Source organism: Numenius arquata, chromosome 10, assembly GCF_964106895.1.
Source record: "Numenius arquata chromosome 10, bNumArq3.hap1.1, whole genome shotgun sequence".
Taxonomy (NCBI): Eukaryota; Metazoa; Chordata; class Aves; order Charadriiformes; family Scolopacidae; genus Numenius; species Numenius arquata.
The window spans coordinates 25914902-25934701 of NC_133585.1; the positions used below are offsets into that span (position 1 = coordinate 25914902).

At 36.0% G+C, this 19800-nt stretch overlaps 1 protein-coding gene across 2 annotated transcripts in view; it reads left to right on the plus strand.

Moving 5' to 3' along the window:
* The window catches only part of LRBA (LPS responsive beige-like anchor protein), a 416351-nt gene that overhangs the window by 381613 nt on the left and 14938 nt on the right, over positions 1 to 19800 (plus strand). For both annotated transcript variants that reach the window (XM_074154664.1, XM_074154665.1), the window contains one exon: positions 4992 to 5159. In XM_074154664.1, coding sequence (XP_074010765.1) covers positions 4992 to 5159 — 168 coding nt within the window. The remainder of the gene's footprint in view (positions 1 to 4991; positions 5160 to 19800) is intronic.

Consider the following 19800-nt stretch of genomic DNA (forward strand, 5'->3'; position numbering starts at 1 on the left):
CTAACCTACTGCTGCTGTGTATTTTATGCCATCATTTTTGTGGAAAGATGGCAAATGTAAGAGAAGGAGCTCTTGTTTAGCCATAGCATCACACTTCAAATCTATATGGGCAGGCATGCCTATTCTTACACAGTAGTTTCTACAGGTAAATGAGTTTTTGTGAAGCTTTGCATACCCCAAGAATTAAAAGTTCTTAGAATGCTTACTTGAATTTAACTCTGGTTGGTTTTCTGCACCAGAGAAATTTTTTTTTTTTTTTTGAGTAAATACAGGCAAGTACCACAGAATGAGAACGGAAGTGAAGTCTTGAAATCTGGTGAAAGAATACTTATGAAAGCCTTTGAAAACTATGCTATAATAGAAAAATTGATTTGGAGCCACTGAATTCTTTCATATAACACAAACTGATCGATATAATGGTCAGGAGTTTAAATTAGTCTGTCGGCTGGCATGTATCCAAACCGTTGAAGTCACGCATGTGTCATGCTAAATAGAAAAGAATCTTTCAATGTAAGAGCTACAGGAATTTAAAAGCCGTGGAGCCCCAGAAAAAAATAGGTATGATTTTTTCCCTTTCATTATCTTATAATGGGAATAGCGACCTCACTGCAAAGTACTTCTTTGGGATTAATGACCCAGTGTGGTTAATGTGTGTGTGCCATCAAGCTTTCCAGTAGGTTATTAATCCCTAGGCAATATCCTACATGTTTGTCATCATTTCTTAAATATATTAGTTAATAGTGTTTTTCACACATGGCAAACCAAAATGTTTAACAAACCAGGATGGTCTTTAATGAAAATCTGTTAAGACTAGATCTCATGGCATATTTTTAACATATCTGTCATTTTTGCAATTTTGAAGCCTTAAGTATAAAGGAGAAGTTCCATTTATTTCATATTGACTGCCTACAATTCATTATACAGACATCTTGTTGGACCCTTCTTAGTTTAATTTTCTCTTTGATGAAAATAAATTTACATAAAACTGTGAATTTAAAGGAGATATTCAGAAAAGTTAGCTAGCAGTAATAAATACTCAGTATCTATTCTTGATATCTATTAATAGGGAACTAATTCTTTTATGTCAAAGGATGTATTTTACTTTACACCTATAGAAGGAACTTGTATGATATGGTAGGTTTGTCCTGTATCAATCTGAACTACAAATCTCATTATGTCCTCTGTGGGTAAGTCAGATGCACCAGGCATCTCGTTACTACCATAGCTAATTATGGCATAAACCAAAATTCTGGTGTCAAAAAAGTTACAGAAGATTTGTGTCTTTTGTGTGTCTCCTGTTTGTCAATATAGCAACTCCAGCTGTAGCTTAAATCAAGTGAATTCAGATGTAGTTTATTTTGCTTTGAATTAAAATGAGACTATAGTTATGAAATACTCTGACAGAACAGCAAGGGAAAAGGATGATGTGATCAGTAATGCATAATGGCAAGCGATCACAAATGTTGAATTCAATTATATTTTAGCACTTACACAAAAAGGGACCCTTTTTCCTATTAGATTTTGGGTTTGTTTGGTTTTGGTTTGTTTTCTTTTTTTTTTAACAGGAAATACTTTTAACATAAATCACGGGTTCTCAGCACAGCTAGTATAACAGAAGCACAATAAAACCTTCCTCCAGCAGTGGGAATGATTTCTAGACAGCATTTTAGATTCAGTAGTGCAGCGACTTGAGTCTTATTTTTCTTTTAATTATTCGTAGCACAGCTGTCAAATAAAACATTAACTAGAAAATTTGTTCTGTCAAAATGGGACATCTGAGTGCATATGCTAAAGTTTGATATTACTGTACAGAGAGGACAACTCATAGTAAAGGAAACAAAAGAGCTGAGGAACTCTTACAAGAGTAATGATTTTTTTTTTTTTCCTAATATAAAAGAGCAAAAGCTTATTTCTTATTTTGATGGAATTGATTGAACCTTAGCTGCATGGTAACGAAGTAAAAGTAACAAGGCAGTGCAGCTACATGAACAACTGTCAAACAAATAGCCTTGAAAAATGTTTGTTTTCTAGAACAGAACTTATAGACTATAGTTGAAGGAGAGATCTCTATAACTTAACAATGTTAATAGAGTAAACTTCTGTTCTAAAAGTATAAATCACCTCAGGTATTTGAGTACCTATGGCTCTACAACTGAAAAATATATCACATAATTAAATTATTCTCAAATCTAAATCTTGTACTTGACAATTTGAATTTTCAGGGAAAAACTCACACTTGGTTAGATGTTTGTGTATGTTGCCAAAATGAGGTTACGTAGTCTGTGAGTGTTTCACTGCTCCTAGCTGTGAAGTTCAGTAACTTTTCCTGACTAAATCTGTTGACCGGTCAGCATCTGAGGCAGTTAGGTGACCCTGCGGCACGAATTAAAGCCCTGGTGTGCAGAGGGGACTGATGTGGAATGCTATTGCAGACTCACAGAGACGAGTAAAAGACTTCATCCCTGAGTCACTCTCCCTTCCTGTAGAAGATAGATCTGCACAGTAAGTGTACCTTCCAGGGTTTTGCCCCTTCCTGCCAGAAAAGGGCAACTAATAAGTTTGTCAGTGTTTTATTTTAAATCTGATGTACAGGTTTCCTTTAAATTGCATCATGTTACTCTATTTTTTTTCATGTAGTAAAGTAAGAAATTCCCCTTTTCTGTAGATAGTCATACCTTTTTCTTGTTTTTATTTTTCTGGTTTTCTCCACTTTAATGCAGTTACCTTTTGATTTTCTGTTATAAATCAGGCTGTTAACATTATTTTTGTTCTTTCCTCAGAACCACTCCCTTAAGTCTTTTGTTATCATTAGGGTTATTTAGTGGATATGAATACAATGCCTTTGTAGTGCATGGAAAGAGGGCCGTGAAGTGTGTCTTACTAGCCATATTATATGCTTGACTGGCATTTTTAATTCATGAATGAAAATATTTTATTAAGATGTGTTTAATTTGAGTCCCAACACTGATTTGTGTTACTACTTGTCATGTAACTAGTTGCTATTTTTAAACACTTTTCAGAACACTTTGTATCAGGTACAGTAGTTTGCATTTCCTATTCTTTTTTTGGCCTGTGTTGTTAATCCTTCCAAAGCTACCACTCTTTTTCCCCTTCCGTTCTTCCTCATTCTTTATGCGGCCCAAAGCACAAACAAATTTGGGCTGAGGAATCTGAGGTCACACATTAATAGCATCACACTTCCTTGCGTCATTGGATGCAGAATTTGACCTGGCCCACGTTACCTGAATGGGCCAAGAAGGTGCATGAGAAATGCGTGTGTGTATCTTTGGCCCCGTCTCTACAAGATCAGCAGTTGCTAGGCTTCTGCACATCCTGGCCTGTCTCAGGAACAGCGTGGCCAGCAGGAGCAGGGCAGTGATGGTGCCTCTGTCCTGGGCACTGGTGAGGCCTCACCTCGAGTGCTGTGTTCAGTTCTGGGCCCCTCACCACAAGAAGGACATTGAGCTGCTGGAGCGTGTCCAGAGGAGAGCCACCAAGCTGGTGAGGGGTCTAGAGAACAAGTCATACGAGAAGAGGCTGAGGGAACTGGGCATGTTTAGTTTGGAGAAGAGGAGGCTGAGGGGAGACCTCATTGCCCTCTACAACTCCCTGAAAGGAGGGTGTAGAGAGGTGGGTGTTGGCCTCTTCTCCCAAGGGAATAATGACAGGAGCAGAGGAAATGGTCTGAAGTTGGGGCAGGGGAGGTTTAGATTAGATATTAGGAAGAATGACTTTCCTGAGAGAGCGGTCAGGCCCTGGAACAGCCTGCCCAGGGAGGTGGTGGAGTCGCCATCCCTGGAGGTATTTAAGAAACGTGTAGACATGGCACTTCAGGGCATGCTCTAGTGCCCGAGACTGTTGGGATGGTTTTGGGTTTTTTTGTGTTTTGGGGTTTTTTTTTGTGTGTGTGTATGGTTGGACTCAGTGATCTATAAGGTCCCTTCCAACCATGAAGATTCTGTGATTCTGTGATCCAGTGAGATGGATTTTAGTCCTTAGGTTCTCATTTGATAGGATCACATATGCTGCCAGCAGATCCAGAAGCTGGCAGGACACATGAGATATTTGCTGGTTAGGAGCCAGCCTCTGGCAGGGCGGTCTGGCAGAGGTCTTCTGTGGGTGACCTTACATGTGTTTCCTCTCCCACATGCAAATCCACTCTGCTTGAGCATCCACATTTACATTTTTCTGAAAATATTGTCCTTTTTAGTTAAAGGTAATAGTCATATTCGTGTTTATTATATTCTTGAATGGCACATTTTTAACTGCCTAGGCTTTCCTTTCTTTTTTACATTTGAGTCTCTATCAGCAGCACAAGCGTTTGTCCTGCATGCAATAGGTAAGAGAGTTTTTTTCCAGGTCTGTCTTTTGAGGCTTTTTGAACATTACGGAAATTCTTAAAAGGGAAGGATGCTGGTTGAAATAATTGGCAAGTGTTTAAATGGTGATGGAAAAACCTGGGTACAAGAGTAATGTTTTATTTAAATCTCCTTTTCTCTGTTTAAAGAGATGCTCAAAAGCTGTACATGCTATATACACATGTATGCTCTCACACTACCAATTTTTTCTGGGTCCCAAATGTTCTGTAGCTGCTTCTGATTCTGTTTCCCACATTGTCAGCAGATTTGCATTTTCACTGTTACTTTCATCAGTAAGCTTACCTTAAACTTGCCTTGGAAGAGAATCCCATCATGTTTCCTGTTTGTAAAGTGAATATGTAGAATTAAAAGAAACTTCTGGCATGATTGGCCGTTGACTAAAGTATTATGTTTATGGGCTGTAAATATTTTTTTGTATGAACTGTATCAACTACTCCACTTTTAAATAAGTTTCCACCAAATCAAGGGAAAAAAATAGTACTCTCCACTATATTTCTTTTTGGAACCTTTTTTTAATAAAGAAAATATTTCTAAAATGCTTTATAATGTATTTAATTTGCCTTAGAAAGAATAAAGGCATAGTTTTAAAGTGATCAATTTTATGTGTTTCAGGTAAACTGATACAAGTAATATTTGGACACTGGGATGTTGTCACCTGCCTTGCTCGTTCCGAGTCCTATATTGGAGGAAATTGTTACATTCTCTCAGGATCACGGGATGCAACGTTGCTGCTCTGGTACTGGAATGGCAAAACCAATATCATTGGTGATAACCCAAGAGGTAAGCAAAACCAGAAAAACCTGTTTTATAAGGAAGTTGTCTAAAATGGCTTGAGTGAACACTTTGCATGACGAAGCTTTAGGTAACATTAGTGTCAAAGTGCAGTGTTTCTTTTTTTGTAGATGTGATCAGTTCTAGTTTTCTAAATTGAGGGTAAGCAGTGCTTGCTTTGCAGCACAAGTAGAACTAATTTTTAATGTTATAGGATACTGAAAATTACAAATACATTTTTTCTTGTCGCTCATTCAATTGCAAAGGAGTGGCTCCAGGAGTGAGAGAAGGGAACTCGTTTGTTATATTTCCTGATCAATCTGAGTAAATTTTTTTCTCTCAACACGACGGTTTCATTGAATACCTGCATTTGAGTTGTTTAAAACAGAAAAAAAAAAAGACTGTACATCGCTCCAGTGCAGCCTGTATTCTATGTGACTGTAATGTTATGCATGTAGGTTCTTACGGCAGTACCTTGGCTATCAATAGAGTTACACAGACAGTGATTTTTAACTTAGACTAAGGTCATTGTAATGATATGTGTAACGGCCTGAGCGGGACACAGGCAAAATAAGGACAGACACTTGGGATGGATTAAAGAAGCAAGCTTAAAACTTTTTTTTCTTTTAACAATTTAGTAGGGTGCTACGTGCCTAATGCTTGCTCTCACGTACTAGGCATTTTAATTGGTTCCAGTGCAAGCGACAGGGCTCATACCATATAACCAAACTAATAAGTCAAAGTAACCCTGCTTCAGCTTAATTCAGTTTTAACCCCTCCCCACCCAAACTCACCTTGCACTTCCCAAAGAATTTAATCTCTTCCGTCTTGCACAGTTTCCCATGAAGTCCCAGATCTTTTTACTCCTGAAGTTTCTCTCTTGTAGCTCATGATTTTATATGGAAAACAACGAAATGCTATGGGTATTCTACCCTGCTGTACTTGTATTATATAACAGGAAAGGTGGAAAGTGATCTCGTTATTATGCCAGTTTCGCTCCACGCAAAAAATTAAGCCCTGATGCCCAAAGCAAAGAAGGCAGCAGACGTGCAGCTTGACAAAAAGCCTCAGTGAGCCAGTTCACAGGAGTACGAGGCTTTCGAGACAGCTAGTGAGAGCTTACATACGTGAATAGAGGGGCAAACAGTGGTTGTGTTCTCCCTGTTCAGCCAAAAAGAAAATGCCCTGAAGAGAAGGAGTGAGCAGCAATATATTCTGTCTGTCCTCAGAAGTGTATTTGTTAGGTTTTCTGCCATACACAAGGTCTTCTCTGACCCTGTTTGAATACTAGTAAAGGATTTAAAAAAGACCAAACTGGTCTGCAAAGAACAAAATGGACTTCTGGAAAAGAAGAAGTGTTGTTATATCTGGCATATATTGCAATTATAGCTAGCATACAATTCCATATAATGTAAACAATATCTGACATCTTCCAAATTAATCGGTTTGGTAAAGTTGTGTGTTCCATACTCAATCTGTTACTTAACTGGAGTTACTTGAATATGAAAAAAAAGAGGTGGTTTGACTGAAATTGCATCTCATGAACTATTTTGAAGAAGCCCAACTAATTAATATTGGAATGAATATGTGAATTTAACTTGTAAATTATCTGATGTTGACTGTGAAAGCTATTTAAAAATTACACAAAATACGGAAGTTCAGTTCACGCAGTTGCAGAATCTTCAAGCAGAGAATGAGAGCAAACTATCCCCATTATCCTTCCAACAGTCTGATTCAAGAGATGGGAGCATTTCGGGGATGCGGCTAGCAGAATTTTATGAGTATCTTTAAATAAATATGGCTTTGGTTGAGGGGCAAAATCTCTGGGAATACTTTATACATATTTTGCAATCTATCGATTTAAAGAAAATGCAAACTCTGCACTATTTTTGCAGAGCTTGTAAACTTGGAAACTCCAAAAGATGTGTGAAAGGAACTGAAGAGCTTGACAGTCAAGCAAGCTTGTAAATCCTTAAGAGAAAAACTGCCCTTTTGAATAGAAATCCATAAATATTTTACTGGTGCAAAGCAGTGAACATTTGTTGGTGTCCCCTTATAGTGTTCTCAAGGCCTACAAGCGCAGCCCATCTTTGCAGATTCCGAGTCCTCTCCTGAGAAGTTCTTCTTGCTGAGTATTTGCCAGGCTTGTCTGCTTTATGAACAAGACCTTGAGGCTGTGGGCTCCTTTATGACCTTAACAAGATCACATGCTGAGATTTTGTACCTAGTCTAACTAGAATAGGTAGACTTTATTATAATCTGTTGACTGTTTTCTCTAATGCGGATTTCTAATGTATTAAAATTTTGCAGTTTTCAAAGTTAATACTAGGCCATTTTAACTACTGCTTAAAATCAAACAATAGCTACCTGGTAAGTCTCTTTGTTTGCAGTCCTATTAAACTTTTGCTTTTAGGGACATGCAACGGCTCCTACATTTACTAGTTGCCATTGTGTAGCTTTTTTTTGTGATATAGCATGCCTGGAAGCTTTTTCTATGAATTGGAATCTCATGGCACTATACATAGGCCTAGACATGTGTATAGTAAAAGACAGTTTCTGCTTCAAAGAGATGGTAATCTAGGGGGTTTAATTTTTCCCAGAAATAGCTTTCTATAGGCATCTCTGTTCAGTCAAACTTTTTTTGAAAGGGCAAATAAAAAGAGCTGTTTCTGCTTAGTTCTGATTTTGTCAGAAATGGAAAGCACCAGCAGACTTGTTGGGTTTTGAGCCCTGGTACTGCAACTGTAACTTCCATCCATTTGTGGGATGCTAGATATTTAGCTTTTAGATATTTGAAGCTTATGATTTTTTACCTCAAAACATAGTTTATTCATGCTTTCAATGAGTACTGTTTGTTGGAATGTTAGGTACTCTCAGAGTTGATACTTCTGTTTTTTTCTCTATTTAATTATCTCTAATTTCCACCTTAAAATGACTTCACAGCAACATGCATCCAATGGCACTGTACCAAATCATGATGCCAGAGTAGTTTCAACAAAAATAATCTAAACCAGGAGCATTTCTTTCCTCCTTTCATAGTACCTGTTGCCTCTGATATTCATCAGTCAGCAGACTGGTATGATCAAGCTACCCTAAATACTATCCCATTGGGCACCCATTACTCTACCAGTTACATTTTATTTAGGTTCCTTTGTCTGGTTTCGTTACTTTAGGAAGCACTGAGCTCTTGATCTCTGGCTGCATATATTCATGTTTCAGAATAGTACTTAACTCAAGCTGACAAGCCAGGTGGGCTATGGCATACGTGATAAATAAGTGTTTTGTTTGATATTCTTTATCAAGGACAGTTTTCTGGCCAATTGGACTGTATGGAAAAATTCTTTATGTTTTTGGTTTAACAGAAGAAATATGTTACTGAAATATTCATTATTTATATTCTTTAATTTTTAACTTCTAAGCTGACTTCTTAAAGAAATTACACCTATGCAGTCTCACTGTCTGTTTAGTTTCTCCCTAATAACTCTCAATGCATTGATCAATATAAACCAAATTTGATGAATTTAAATCTCAAAGATATGAAATTCCTACTTGAGACACATCTGCTGGAAACTATTTTTATTCTTCACAAAACAGCTTGATTACATTTGGGTTAAGTCCTTTTTTCCTTCTCAAATTAAAACCTGAAATTCAAAAAATATTTCACCATGCTCTTTGATCAAATGTAGGGGTTTTTTCTTTCTAAATTAATTGGTTTTGAAAATGTAGAAGCATGGCAGTACTTCACTTTGGTGCACAGGCCTTTTCTGATGCAGAAATGTTTCTGTGGACAATTTCTGACCAAGCCTAGGAATAATTCAGAACAGAGCGGAGGGTCTGAAATAGTTGTATTCTTTAGAATAACCCTGAGCCATTTTGAGTTCACATTAATTAGCGTAATTTACTGTGGAGATGGATAGCGTAAGGGGCTTTTCTTTTTCTCTCCTTGGCATGTGGCTTGCTTTGGGGAGGCGGGGAGGTAGGAGGGAGAGGATGTGACCCTCCCCTTGGTGTCCCTTGAAGCCCATGTGTGATCTGTGTCACAAGGTTTGCTTTTGCATATGTAGAGGCTCCGATCTAATGGCGAGGTACCACATGGGGACGTGACATTACGTGACATTCAGGACTTGTGTTCCTGAATGGGGCGGTAGAATGTGTAGAGGTTCCTGGGAGAGGGCGGTGTACTTGCGGAAAGATGCCACGTTTGGCACTTGCCCAGCCTGATGCGATGGAGGTGGAGCGGAGGCGAGAAGTGGGAGGAACTACATGGGGTGGCTGGAGAAAAAGAGATGAGAGAATTCATTTGCATACAAATGGTGTGTGTCACTTTCAGATCCCACTCTCGCTTTTAAGTTCAAGTGGCAACTCTTAGTGTTTTGGCGTTTCCTAGGTTGAGGGATTGCATTTTACTTTGTAATCACAGAACCATAGGAAACAGGGAGGGCAGGAGCTTTGGTCACCTGACCTATTCTCTTTTCCCAGAGGAGGCTTAACTGCACCAAAACCATTCCTGATGGATGTTTGTCCAACCTGCTGTTAAAAACTTTGGCAAATATATTTTTGGGCCTTAGAAGCCCTATCATTAGCAGGTTTTTTCCCAGTGTTCAGCCTAGGATCCAGTTCTTTTTTGCAGCAGTTGCATTCTGTCATATCTTGTATATTTACTCTTCGTGTAGAGAACAGATTATTTAATTTCCTCCTTGCAACAGCTTCCAGTGATTTGGATTACCATGACCTGAAATTCTTTGCTTCCAGATTTAATAACCCAATTCTCTCTGTCTTTTGCCATAAGTCATGTTTTTCTAGACCTGTGATTTTTTGAGTTCCTCTTCTCTTCGGTTGCCTGTCTCCTCAAAGCAGACCCAGCAATGCAGTTGAAGCCCTCCCGGTAATAAGTTGAAAACAATCTGTTTTACAGACCAGTAAAAAAAAAATCTCCTGTTCTCACATCCCCAGGAGATACCTGTTTGTTTCAAAACAGCATGACAGTGTTAATTCTTTAAGTGTATGAGCCAATATAAATTTGAGTCTTTTCTGAAGAACCACTGTCTACTTAGTAGTTTCTCCTCCTCTGTGTAGTTTGACTGTGGAACCTTGTCTCTAAACTTTCTGAATTGTATTCTTTTTAGACTGCTTCTCTCATTTGTCAAACTCATCTTGAACTCTTATCCTGTCCTCCAGCAGACTCGCAGCAACTCATGTCTACAAATGTAATTTGCAGTCTTATTCTGTCAAATCGGTCATTAAAGAAAATATTAGAGAGTACACAGTTCAGGAACGCCCATCAATACATTTACCATTTTTACAATGAATAAGTTTCTGAATATAGCTTTCCAACGGGTTTTTCATCTGATGTATAGTAACGTCTTCTAAACATGTGCTTCCCTATTTTCCTTAAGAAATTGCCCATGTGAAACAGTGCCAGAGTCCTTAATAAAGTCAAAATATATGATGTCTCCCTGAAGACAAATCCTGTTACTCTGCCATTGCAAGAAAAAAAATCGCTTTAACATGATTTGTTCATAACAAATCCAAATCAGCTGTTACTCATCTCCTTGTTTTCTTCTAGGAAATTGTGTGTGTGTGTGTGTATATAAACATAAATGTTCTGCCAGTATTTTTTCTGTTTGTTGGGATTAAACAGATTACTCTCTTAATTTCTCAATTTTCCTTTTCCTGCTTCTTAAACAACACAAGACACTTTTTAATCTTGCAGAACCTCACCCAATATCCATAACAACGGTTACAACTCTGGGATCATGTAGCTTCATGTTCACGGTCTCCTAAAGTCGGTATTATCAGGCCAATTGAGTTCCAAACATTTTCCTCGTTTCAGTATTCTGTAATTGAGACAACAGTTCTCATTGCTACTTTTACCTTTGTTTGCTGCCTGATTGCTGTTAGCCTTTTTATTGAAGAATTCTACTGAAATACTTTCGAATGTGTGGCATCATCTATTGGTGTTGCTTGCTTTTAATAACAGACCAGTTTCTCATGAAAACTTAACATTTTTTTGTTTTTATAGAAGGACTGTTGTTCCTGATGTCATTGTTAGTTGCATCTCATCTATGCTTGGCTATCCTGGATTTGTCCTTGCTTCCTCATACCTTGTCTCACACTGGTTCAGAAAAATCTCGCTAATTGATCTTTCTGCCTGACTTTCCCTGGGTTTACAGTCACTGGAGAACTTTCAGTTACGCCAGCTGGTATCTTCTTGTCTGTCTTATCCTTCTGCTGCTTTGGAGCAGTTTTCGCTAGTATCCTTATTACCTTCTCCTTTGTTTTTCTGTAGACTTTACTTCTTATGAGATACGGACCAATGTTCTGTATCCATCGAAATCTGTCTTCCCAAAATACTTCAAAAAATTATCTTCTTGTCCTTGTTCTTTCCCTTATAAAGCCTATCAAACACTCTCATATCTTCACCACTTTCATGTAAGTTCCTTTCACCACTATGTTTTTGATCTGTTTTGCTATATTGGTTACAATCATATCTAGAAGGTCGTCTCTAGCTGTTGCTTGTATAGTTAAAATTGTCACCACATTGCTTGCTACACACATATTTGTATTCCCTTAGCAACAAACATCCTTGTAGTTGGAATACCCCATTTTTTTCAATCCTCCTTCTTAATGATCTCTCATCTATCCCTCTACTAGGTAGAGGCCAAGCAGATTAGTGAATGTCAATCTATGTCTTCCAAGTTTTTGGTTTTTCACTGTAATTGTTTTCTTTGGATGTAATTTCTTGGAGGAGAGTGGTGAATTCACAGTGGTGAATTTAATTGTCTTAATATTACTTCTGCTTATACGATGGTAGGCATTTCCATCGTCAAGGTGAAGATAAAGCACTTTTCTGCTATTCTTGCACTATATTCATAGAATATGAAGAGACTGTTCTGTTGCTTTCAAAATTTCTACAGATCTGTTCATAATTATTTTTTAGTTTTGAAAAATGAAGAGATACCTAATTTATAAACCTGATTTGCTTAATGAAATTAGGCCTTAACCAATAAAAGTATTCAGTACTAATGAAATGTAGAGTCTGTGTATAACTGTATTACTACTACTAATACTAATGTGATCTCTTCTGAATTATTGCATTGATCTTCCACACCTGTGAATAAACCAAATTATATTACCTCTTTTATGTTAGCCCATAAAACTAGAAAATGTTGCTCTCTGTATGTATCACGTTTGCATCACAAGGATTGTGGATGTGCTTTCATTGCATAGTTTTCTGTTTTTTAGGTGGAACTATATTTTCTTAAGGTTTTCTTAAGGGTGTTAGAGAAATTAAATGCTTTTACTAGTGTAGCTGTGTGAATGCAAGCACGTGGTTTCATACTTAAAATCAGTTGTTGGGTTTAACTGAGATGTACTTGAGAGGATTCATTGAACACTTTTACTATTTCTAACATGCAGAATATCCTCCTCAGATACAAATTTTAAAAATACATACATTTATAAAATATGAAATCTCCCAAAGGATTCAAAATTTAATCACCTGTTTCCCGTCTTGCTGAAGAACATTCCAGCTACTATCCAAGCTACTTTTAAAAGAAACTGTATTTTGTTTGGGGTTTTGTAGCTACAATTCCTGGATAAGTATTTGAATTTTGATTTTTTATCCATTAACATTATTATTAAATTAAAGCTATGGTCTTGAGACTAGAGAAATCATTAGTTTAAATTGTATTAGTAATCATAGCAAAGGATAAACCAGCTGTATTTCACTGACTGCTACCCACATTTCTCAGTTTGAAAATTTCAACTTTTTATAAGCGAGTGCTTGATAATTAATTATTTAAGTGGATAATGCAGGTGATTTAATCATTGAAAATATGACCTGATGAGGTTGTGTTAGTTGATTAAAGCATAATGTCATAGGTAATAATTTCTTTGTACTTGGACACACTAATCTGTAAACCTGAATTCTATGAAGATTTGCATACATGCTTGCCTTCGTACACAGTGAATAGTCACTCTCACTTCAAGCAGGTCATATGTCTGCTGTTAACTTAGTAGCAAAAAACCCCTCTTTGCCTTCTGCCCCCATCCTTATCCTCATCTTGAATTAACCTGCATCTTTGTGCCCAAGTTTCTGCATGATCTGGACTTTTATTTTCAGTTTCAAAACCAATGATAACAGAGAAGGTAAGGTTCCACATTTCTAAAGAATGTTTCTAGCATAAATATTTATTTAGAATTTTAATGATTATTTCCTAAAAAAAAAAAAAAATAGATTTGGAAGTAGTTTGCATAACAGCTTATTTTCTGAAAAAAATTAATTGGGAATTAGTTGTAAAATTCTCTTCTGTCAGTGTTCCCTTTTGCATTTATCATGCTAAGTAGTACGGGTGTCAAAATGTCCATAAATCAGTAATCACGTTAGTTAGTAATGGAAATTCTGCTGTTATTGTTAATTGCTGTCAAATGGTGGTCTACCATATTAGCCAAAAATTTGCAGAGCCTCCAAATACTAAAATATATTTGGAATTGCTACAGCTATTAATGCAATAGATGCCTTTCACTATAGTCACTCTGTTAAGAAAAGTGTTGCTCTATGATAGTACAGCACTGAGAGTTTAAAAACATCTGCACGTGCTCAATAGCACTTTTTTTCCCCCCCCTACACACATTATGTTATTGCTTGGGTCCTTCTTCAAAAAAAGCCAGTAAATAATTCAATATTATTTTAGTACTGTTTAACTGAAGACATAACAAATATTCTTTGTTTCTCAAAAATGGCTGGACAGAGTAGCACAATATTGAATATAAAGCAAGAATCCTTTAGCACCATCTGCTGGCATTGAGTTGAAAGCTGATCTTGGGACTGACTCTCCAAAGCATCGCCTAGTAAAATATTTAAAATATAAATATTTTCACGTATTTGGTGAAAAGAAATTATTTCATTTGTAGTATAATTTTTATCCTCTTTATTAAAATAATAATGAGAAAATACAATGTGAACTTAAGGGTAACATATGAACAGAAATAGAAATAGGTCAGGAATGTTTTGTTAAATGTGACTAAAAATAAATGGGATACTTTGTTCTTGTTTTTACTAGAGCTTTAGCGAGAGAAATATTAATTTTTTCTATTTCTGTTGTAAGTCAAATTCAGTAAAATTTATTTCAGAAATTTTCAGAAAATTTGTTTCAGAAAATTTATTTACTTTAGAAAAGTATTTATTTTAGAACAGTATCTGTAACGTGTTGTGAAAAGGATAGCAACCACTAAATATTCTTCTACCTAACATTTATTGCATTATTTGATGTTAGTCTTGAAAGGCTCATGAAAGCTTAGTGGTCAGAGGCCCTAATGCTGTAATTGGTCCTACAATTCCCTGTATCTTCACAGGTCACCGTTTTAGGCAGTGCAGCAAGGGCTGGGACTATTTGCATGAGTCTAGAACAGACCCTTAAATTATACAGCTACAAAAGGTCACTGTCGTTTCATTTTTAAACTGTAACACATTGATATCTCAAAGAGGTTGAGGCCTCATTCCTCAAAGTACTCTATAAATCACATATAAATGATGGTTCTAGCCTCCAGATATTTAAACTGGAAAAAGATGAGGTATGACAGGTGGATGAATTCTGGTATATCTGGAAATCTGCAATGGTGCTGCATAAGCAATGGAATTTTGTATTTATGTAATGCCAAGGAAGTCATGTCATAGATAGAGAGGAGGACAAGGTCTTCATTGAAAAGACCTTGCAGTAGGGTTCACTGATGGTTTGGAAAGCACTTAAATAGTTGTAGTGATTTGGTCCTGATGAGCATGTAAGTTTGTGTGCTGTAAATACTTGTTTTGACTAAAACTGTGTCCTAAAGTGTTAAACGCAGCCTCTTTATTGTCCTTGTTTTCAAATGGCTAAGAGAGATTGTGTCTCAGAATTTGTCAATCAGAGTAAGTAATTGCAAGTAACGTTGTAGAGCAAGTTTTGAGGCACAATCCAGAAACAAGTGAAGGTAATATGCATTTCGAGACTGGAAACAGAGAAAGAGCTTGGATGCTGCTTTTTTGGCATTATCCAGCTTGAGGTGTCACTAAAACTATATGCATGAAATTCTCCAGAAGGATAAGGATATTTAGTGCTTCATGATGTAATGCAGACCTTTGAGTTCCAGGAAAAATAATGCTATATTTACAACTTGTAACTAATAGTTGATGTGGTAAAAGGAATTATATTCATATGTTAAATGAATGCAAACTTAATGTGCACCATATGCATAGTGGTGGGATGATGTTCTAATATATCACATTTATTTACCTTGTTTGGTTGCTGGGAAAAATAACTGTTCAGTTCAAAGTCTAGTGTAAGACAGAACAGAGTAATGCAGAAGATGTAATAGCTTATAGTCTAGAACAAAATTACCAACTTAAATGTTATAAAAATTATTTGGTCAATACAATAATCCTGGCTTGGCTAGGAGATTATTTTGTTAGTGTTTCTAGATCCAAATTCTGTTAACGCTGTCATCACAGAGATAACTAGTGCTCCACTGAGTGCAAGAATACAATACGTAATTAGAATTATGGTCTGGTTCATTGAAAAAAAAAAAAAAAAACCTGCTTCAAAACAGTTACTTTTAAAAAGACAGCTAATTTATGTATATTCTGAACTTGGTGTATGCCATTGGTATTCCCAGTTACATCGATATGTAAATGTGGTAAGCATCTATCTAGTGCAATACACTACTGGTGCATTGGTTTGAAATTAACTTTACAAAAGAAATCAAATAGCTAAAGTACAGACTTTTACATGCTGTTATGGAACAGTATTATTTTGCAGTGATGCGTTGTTCTTATTTTAAACAAAAATAAATTATTTTAAGGTAGTATTTTAATAGAAAAAAAAATCAAAACCTGCCAAATCAAGCTGAATTCCCACATGAAATCTCTCATCTCAGATTGTCCTGCCCAAGCTATGAAATACTGTATAAGTTTCCACTAGCGGTCGGTTTCAGCATGTTGTAAGATGTCTTTTATCTTACAACAATTCTGCAGTAAGTGCTATTTCTGACTGAAATAATGGCTTGATCGGTTTTTTCCTTTTCTGTTAAGATTTGTTGTTTCTTTTTTGTTGGATTTACTAAGTAATGGAATAGTTATACTATAAACCACAGGAGAGAAATATGAAGAAAATAGATTTTTTTTTTTAGCATAAACAAAAAAAGCCCCTTCATAAAGCTGTTTTAGAACATCCTCAAACAAAAATGACAGTGTTTTACAACTTCAAAGCTGATATTTAAGTAGCAGCTTATGAAGTCGGGATGGCGCAAATATTAAAATATTAGTGTACAGTGACCCTGAATATTCACCTGCAGATACTTTCCAGAGGCTTCAAAAAGGTCTGTATTCAGTGGGAGGAGTCCTGCTGAATGACTTCCAGGACTTCCAGCAGATGAATCCTTAGTAAGGGCGAACTCGTTCCAGAAAGCTTCGCAGTGCACATGGTGTGGGAATTAAGAGGCTGGGGATTATTGCCTTTTGAAATCTGAATTGTAATAGCCAATTCATGAAGGCCCGTTAAATCTTTTTCTTTACTGTGTTTATTTTGGAAAAGTAGTGAACCTGTTCTCTTGACACAACGCGTATGAAAAATCTTATATTAATACTGAGTAAATGTTAGTCACTTGTTGCACAATATGACTGCGGGAAGGAGTTACAAGTAAATGCTTCCCTGTGTTGTATTTACTGAAAAGAATTCTACAAGATAAATCTAATTTATTTTTTTTCTTTACTGTACAAACATAGCACCATTATAGCATCATCTTCTGTGTTTTATATTTTTAGATTTTGCTTTGCGATAGAATGATATGTTGTTCAAAGATACTGTTCCTTTTTTCAGAAAATGTATGGTTGAAGTGTTTTTTGCAAAACCAAAACTTGCATCCAGGCATAAGGTTGTACTTTTTGCTGTAAAAAATGTCTGAACAGATGGGGAATAGTTTGAAGGAATTTAGAGGAGATGCTGCTGGAGTGTGAACCATGTGAAGAACCGGACAACAAGGAAGTTTCTATATAATATGAAAAGATTACATTGTTACATTAAAAATGCATATTTAAAAAGGAGGGATTATTCAAACTGAAATTTTAGGAATACTTCAGTAATATTGTGTGCTATTGCTTTAGTAAGGTGTCACATCCATCAAAGAGCTAGCCTTTCTGTGCTAGTGAAATGAGTTTTTAACCAGTTGGCTGTTATTTAAATGTTCACTGTGTGTGATGTATAAATAATGTTAATATACAGAGTTTATATAATAATTGACAGTCATTGCTTTGATGTAATTAAACTCTGAAACTTGCTATGTAATCAACATATGAGTCTAGCAGCAAATTAGTTTTCTTGATTTACTTCCATTTTGCGGAAAGAACTTTTGTCCAAATGTCATATATTCTCTAAGTACATTTGTACTTCTCTAATTGACTTCCAACCTTTTATTGTTTTCCTCAATTTTTATCATATGAAACAACTTCAAAATTCTGAAATTTACAAAATGATTTTTAGAAAACTTTTCTTACATAGATAATTTGGATTGGTTGATGTATCCTTCTGAGAAAGTAGTCAATCACTTATTTTTGCAAGAAGTAGGTATAAAGATAGTTAGGTTAACTGATGCTTCATTTCATTTGGATTTTATATTGACATAAAATCACATAATTAATTTGCCATTTAAAAGTGCCCTACAGCCTCTGCAATCATAGAATAATAATCTAGTAATGACTGTTTGGCTGTCTGTGACTTATCATAATTAACTGTCTTCTCAGCATAAAACATAAAAAGGAGCATACTCAAATATTTCATATTTTAATGTTTTGCATAATATTATCTCACCCCGAAAGAGTAGGAAGTGTATCTCATGTTTCTCTAGTTTGATTTCTTTCTAGGGAGAGATTTTTCTTTAAATGAGTTCCTACGTTTGGCTCAGCTCTTACAACTTAGCACTGAAAATATAGAAAGTGGTCTTTTTAGGAATTTACCGGTGGATTTTAAATGTCATGATCCTGTTTTGTTTTGTAACATCACCGAAGCTGAAAAAAATAGTGGAGATGGACCCAGCAATACAAACCAATTTCTTGTTATCCAGTAAGGTGTATCTTCTTCTGGATGTCATTAAACTAGAAGAAAGTTTTGACTTTGCTATAACCCCACTGTTCCTTTTGAAACATAGTTTCCAAACGCCTAACATTTTTTCACTGAAATATCGCCGTAAGATGACATGATATCATGTGCTCTTCTTTTATCTTCTGAAGATTGAATTTTATGATTTAAAATGTACTTTAGTTACTTAAGGAACAGTGATGTTTTATGCTATTTTCTATGGGAAAACAGCTTTGCGTAGGAGAGTTCTTTTGAAATAATTTGGTTGGTGTAAAAGTAGAGTATTCTGTCCATTACTGGAAAATAACTTTAAGTCACTCCTATGACTTAAATAAATCATCCACGACATTTGTTGCAATGTGAACGTGGCATTAAGATCCTCACAGCATTCAACTTCAAGTAGCAATCCAGCAACGGTATAGACTAAGGATATTATTATATACTGTGCTGAGAAAAGCACATCTGTAAAACTGTTGTGTCTTGGTTATTAGTGCTAGAATTTGAACTATCTTTAATCTCATTTGACTTGTTCATCTTCCTTAAGGATCTCCATAAAGATGCACTGAGTATTCTTTTCAGTCCTTAGTTAAGGTTTGCATCAGTGGTCGTAAACCTGCTTAGCGGACAAAGACTCTTTTCCCTTTGAAGTCATTTCCCCAGCTTTTCAAAAGGTCTGCAAGCCGGTTCCCCTAAAACAATTTAGAAAAGTTTGAAGTGGTGCCCCTTAAACCAGCAACAAAATAAAATTTTCTCTTTGCATTATTGAAAACCATGACAATCTTCTGAAGCAATAACAATTTAAAAGCTTTTAAAGAAATCTGTTCTGCTCTACGACCAGCTTTTAAGTTGACCCCATTATTTGGAAAATCAGAGGCTTGGAAACCCCTAAATACTTGACATTCTTATCAAAGGAGTCAGCCTGACTTTTCACAGGACTCCTCTTTTACAGTATTTATTCAAGTCCTAATTTCTTTAAAGATACTATTCAGATCTCTTGTGTTTCTTTTTTTTGGCATTAAAGTGTTTCTTTAGAACAAATGTATTATAGTAAACAGCTGATACAATTTATGAAACCCTGATCCTGCCACCTGTACATTTATACTCTATTATGTCTGAAGTCAAGTCCAAATCCTAAGAAGACTGCAAGCATTACCTATGCAATTTTACTTTTCTGTGGACTGTGATAAGTATGCATGCTCAGTTTGTACTTTTTGCTTTAAGAATCTTATCTCCTACATTTTATCCATATAATTGCTGACAGCCTAACGTAGGTAAAGCCTACAGTAGTGTCATTGCTGTGAGAAGTTGTTTACTATAAGGATTTTGTTTATCTGCACCTCCTAATAATTCATTCAGACATTGCTCCTTATAAGTCCTTCTAACTCCAACATCTTATATTCATTACCTCCACTACAATGTTGTACATTTAAAACTTCTCTGATTTCAAAAGTTTCATTAACATGTGTCATATATATTAGATTAATTCCTTGCTGATCTATGCAAGCGTGTGTTAAATGCAAGTTGTGAAAGCAAAAGATAGC